Here is a 5643-nt window from a genome sequence, read left to right as displayed (position 1 = left end):
AATGTTCTTGTGAACTATATATTAATTATTATGTCAAATTTCAGAAAAAAATATTGTAATTTACCCTATATTATATTATTTTTGCAACTAATCGAATTGAGCTCGAACCAACTCGTAAATTTATTGAACGAAAAGCTATCTCGTTCAAATTTAATTTATTAAGTTTAACGAACCAAAACTCAAACAAACTTTCAACAATCCATTTCAATTTCACTCTAATATCAAATAATTTAATTTATTTTTTCATCCTAATATCATATCATATCATACAAATAAAGAAAACAAAATGATGATGCAAGAAGAATGATAAGTTTGAGATGAAATCCCACCTCAAATTTAGAATGTGGTGGTGCCATACACACATGATACATACATAGTACTTCACTTATGATGAGAATTAAGTCAACTCCTTTGGACATCATTGCACATATATATTACCCACAATGCAAGACATCCACCAAGCTCCCAAACACTTGAGCTGCAATCCTAGTGGGGAGCATATGCATCATCATCATCATCATCATCATCATCATCATCCCATTACATTTGATTTGATTTGAACCACCCCACAATCACATTACATGTCCTTGGGAATTTTAATTTCATTTTACACCATTTATTTTAAATTTGTGGGTTTTGTTTTTATTTTATTTTCTGAATGTGAGAGGAAAAAAATGTATCTTTTGGTTAAATTTTTAATATTTAGATTATAAAGGTTTGTACAAAAATGTAAAAAGAATATAACTGCAAGACACAAAATTTATGTAGTTCAGATAGTTCTCTTATGTAGACAACTGCTCAAGATCGATGTTCATTAAGATAATTATGAGTGAATTGTATCTGAAAGGTGTTATGTCTGCATATAATATTGGTGGGTTATATGCAATTTATTCCCATGTGATATGTTAAATGAGTAAAAAAATTCTTGTGAAAAAAGAATTAGCAAATTACTCCCTATATTTTGAAAAATAAAACAAATTACCCTCTTTATAAGGGGTAGTTTGATTTATTTATGTTTAATAATATATATTTAGTGTACATATGTGATGTGAAATATTTGATAAAAACATGTAATAAAGATGAATGATCCAAACTATTTTGATAGAGATAAGTGATGGGCACTTATTAACTTTTGTATTTAATATAATATTTGATATATTTAGCATGCACATTTAAATAATGTGAAATATATTATAAGATACAAAATTAAGGGAATATTTGCAACATCTTAAAATAAAGATGTTGTAGCTTATTGTTGAAAATAAATGAAAATATAGTGGTTTTGATATATAATTTTTGTTTTGAACAATTTAAATTAAATTAATTTAAATCAAAAGTTACAAATATTTTTCTTCCAATTGTTTTAATTTATTGGTAAAATTATAAATATTAAGTTGTTTTATTTTTTATTTTCACTGGAAAGTATATATTTTCAATTTTGTTGTTTTCGTGTGAAATGAGAATATATTTCGATTAATTAATGAGATTTGTTTTAAATGAAACTATGGTGATAAATTTAAATTTTTTCAATAAGAATACGTACAGACAAATATATTTTCACTTTAATTACTGTTTCAAAATAAAAAATTGAAAATGAAAACACATTTTACTTTTATTTTTAAACGCTCCCGACTTTCACAATATATTTAATTTACAATTATTTTTGCAGCTTATTCGCACAATAAAAGTAAAAGTAGAAGTTATTGCAATCACGCTGGAATAAAATGATTCCATCTGAGTTAGGGGCAATTATGTAATTTCGATCACTACTATATTACACGAAAAATCCCAAACAAATATACTCCTAATTCTTCGTAATTTTGTCATTCCTTTTTTTTTTTTTTGAAGTAAAAAAAAAAAAGAAAAAGAAAGTGTACATACAAATAAGAAATGGAAAGAAAAAGAATAATAACTTGAGCGGGGGGTAAAACGGTAATAGTGGCAGGAAATAATCGGCGTAGTAAAAAGTCAAATGGCCGGGGAGATGAAATCAAGTGGGTTTGTGGCTGTACCTACCGAAATCGGCGAGTTTTCGGGACCGATTCTTGCAAAACGACGCCGCCGTGGAGAGGTGTGGCTTCTGCTGAAACCTGGATTCCCCCGCCACCACCATCTCCGGCGGCACTCCCTTCTGATTCCAGTGATGGTTCGGGCTGGCTCGAACCAAAGGGCTCAAACAGAAACCCAAGCCCGATACGTTTTTGTTGTGTCCCGTCGTCGCTCTCCCTCCGCCCCGTCGCATCGACGCCGGAGTCCTGCGTGGGGTCTGCCTCCAGCCTTGGGAGGATTCGGATGAGTAGCCGCTTGATCCACCGTGGCAATGCTCGTCCTCGTCATCGGAGTATCTCGCAGGCGACATTCCTCGATCGCGGTTCCGGCAGGTTCTTCGCTGCGCTCCGGTCGTGCTTTCGTCGATTGAGAACGTCCTACTCTTCTTCTTCCGGCGGCCGGGGATAATGGTGGAAAACCACGAGGGAGAAGCCGAGCAAGCATCGACTGAAACTCCAGGATCCGAAATCGGACCCGAGCCCAAATCCGGTTTCGCCGATTTCGATCTGAAGAGACCCAAAAACAGCGAAGAAAAACTCCCTCCCTTACTCTTCTTAATCCCAACCGTAATCGACCCAGTGGGCCCCACCTGGGGAGTGCTGTAGAACCGCTGCGGCTGCTGGTGGTGGTGGTCGCCTTGGAGTTGCCACGTGGCGGCGGCGGTTGTTTCAGACTTCCGTCGCGAAATATAAGGGGAGACGGACCTGGGAAACGAAAGGGGCGGCGGTTGCTGTGCCTCGGATTTCCGGCGGTCTTGCTGGGCCTGTGCCTGGATGATGGCGAATAGGCGTTCACGAAGGCAGGAGGCGCAGACGCCGACGCTGCTACTGAGGTCCGTGAGATGTTTCTTACACTTCATTTACTGCTCTATAACAACACTATTATCGCGTATGTATATATATGCAGAAAGTGCGCTTTTACTGGAGCAGAATTGCGATGAGAATCGGTGGCTGACCCGATTACGGCATTATTCTGGGGGAGTTTTGGCTCTTCATCCAGTGCGTGTGAGAATTGAAGGATTTGATGAGGATTACAACGTTCAGGCTTTGTCTTCTTCTTCTTCTTCTCCTGGTTTTAGAGAGAGAAAGAAATAGAGAGAGAGAGAGAGAGGATGAAGCAGACACAGAATAAAAGTAAAAGGGTTTGTGAGCTTTTAAGAGAGAGAGAGAGAGAGCAGAGTTGTGGGGGGTTGGAACTAAGTGGTGAAACTGTCCCAAGCTTTATTTATTAATTATTATTTATCTTTTCTTTTGGAAGGAATATAAGATTTTTTTTATAATTTGTTTCTTTAAAAAAATCAAATAATGATGGTGTTTGCATTGTGTTGACTGAAAATAAAAATTCCCATGTTTGAGTTCAGTTTATTTTAATTTAAGATTATTCAACATATTATACTCTTTCTTGATTTATTATATTTTTGTTATAATTTATAATACTGAAATGACACCTTCCCCATTATAGGTTCGATCATAGAATGATAGATATAGCAAAAAGATTTAATTGTTCTTTTAATTTATAGGGATAATTATATTTATACCTTTTCGTCTATGATCTTTTCACACACTCTATTCTTATTTTTACACAAGTTTAAAAATAACTTTGTACGGTCAAAAAATAAGGATAGTTTGTATAATACTATTGATATATTTGGAGGTTGTGTGTGTTATTTTCTAAAAAAATAAGAGTTGTTTGTATAGATGATGTTACGTATCTGGTGAGTATATGTGTAATTATTCAAAAAGTAGGGATAATTTGTGTGAACAGACCATTGAGCAGGGGTTGTCGATGTATTTATCCCTAATTTTTATATAGTAACTTTTTCAAGTTATGATTTGTTATATTCGAAAGTGCTTGCTCCCATCTCGCATTGGCGGTTGAAGAAGGACTTGTGAGGCTTATAATGGCCAGAATCTCGTACAAGGGCCCAATCATGATTGGCAAATGCACGTCACATGATTTGGCGCCTTTTGTGGAGACAAAATCATGTGTTTTTCTCAAACCTATCATGAAGAGAGTCGATTACGCTGAAAGATGATGACTCTTGTTCCACATCGATAGCAGGTGACAGATTGAGTGATTTATACAATCCCTAAGCCCTGCACATCAATAAGAGTCGAGAGGCTTAAACGGCTTATATGTAAGGCCTTTCTAAGTCTTTTATCTGGAGGGTGGATGATGCCAGACTTATAAAAAAGGTTAGTGACTTCACGGCTTATAAGTCCTTCCGCTGTTCTCAAATCTCAGTCGAGGGCTGCTTATGCTGGATGATGATGGCTATCGTTCTACATCATCAGTAAGTGAGAGACTTGAAAGACTTATGAGTTTCAAATGCTCATCTCCCTAACGAAACTTTTTCAGAAAAAAATCGTGCGGCTCCGACCAGAGCAGACAAATACCCTACATAAAGACTTCGACAGCAATGCCCTAGTGCGCCCCAGATTAATAACTTATTTTCGTTATTGAAACGTATCAAATGATATAATAAATTACATCTATCTAAAAAGTAAATAAAAATAATAATGAGAAGGATTCAATTAAAATAAAATTTGACCCGAGTATAACATTGATTGGACATTTAGGACATTTTTGGGAAGTATTTAGATGCCAATTAACATGAGAAAGTGGTTGTGATTGATTTTTGGGAGATTTAGGGATGACATAATTATTAGTTCCAACCTATGGAAAAGTTAATTCTTTGTCGGCTGCCACTTTTAAAACCTTTTTAGGGGGTTGATTATGATTTAGGGATAATTATATTTTTCTCTCCTCAAGTTTAGTGTAATTATACGTAAATTTTTTATAATTTAAAAAATTATATGTAGCACCCATAATATTTGCTTCTCTATGAAAATTAAACCTCTTTGTTAGTCAAAATTCACTGAATTTACTGAAATTAAAAAAAATAAATGAAAATTGATATTTACTCTCGGTTGACTGATTACTGACTTATTGCAGGTCAAATAATCTTTTTTCTGACTAAACTACTCTTATAATAGTGAAGATATACCTCATCATATGCATTAACACGTGAAGACGTATGTGGGTAATTTGATTCTAAAAAGGTTTATTTGACCTGCAATAAGTCAATAATAAGCCAATTAAGGATTAATATAGATTTTTTTGCCAATATCAATAAATTTGATGAATTTTGACTAATTAAGAGACTTATTTATTAGACAAAAGCAAACCTCAAGGGCATTAGATGTAATTTTTTAAACCACGGGAAGTCTACATATAATTACATCAAATCTCAGGGAAGGGGAGTGTAATCATCCTATCATTTGTAATGCACGACCATTCTAAAAAAATATTCAATGTAATATCGAACATACTTTAAATATGTGTCGGACATAGTATTCGTGTATTCAAAAATATAAAATAATAATAAAATAAAATAAAAGAATACGGTATGCATGTTTGACATGTTTAGAGCATGGTTAAGATTTTTTTATATATAATTTAAGTCGTGTATTTTGATTAAAAATTTAAATATGAGACATATTTATTATATATTTTATTTTGAAATTGTGCATATTAAATTTTTAATTATATATAAATATATATAGTTATAATTAAATTTAGCCAACCCCCCCC

At 34.0% G+C, this 5643-nt stretch overlaps 1 protein-coding gene across 1 annotated transcript; it reads right to left on the bottom strand.

The window, feature by feature from the left end:
- Nucleotides 1-1715: 1715 nt before the first annotated feature.
- LOC105173442 (uncharacterized) lies at nucleotides 1716-3233 on the bottom strand. Its single transcript, XM_011095176.3, has one exon. It carries the CDS (start codon nucleotides 2906-2908, stop codon nucleotides 1991-1993), a length of 918 nt encoding a protein of 305 aa, XP_011093478.1. The 5' UTR covers nucleotides 2909-3233; the 3' UTR covers nucleotides 1716-1990.
- Between the last annotated feature and the right edge of the window lie 2410 nt (nucleotides 3234-5643).

The sequence above is a fragment of the Sesamum indicum genome, linkage group LG11 (genome assembly GCF_026168435.1).
Source record: "Sesamum indicum cultivar Baizhima isolate 11 linkage group LG11, ASM2616843v1, whole genome shotgun sequence".
In the NCBI taxonomy this organism is placed as follows: domain Eukaryota; kingdom Viridiplantae; phylum Streptophyta; class Magnoliopsida; order Lamiales; family Pedaliaceae; genus Sesamum; species Sesamum indicum.
Note: the sequence above shows the minus strand (reverse complement) of the source record. Positions and strands in the feature narration are given on the sequence as shown.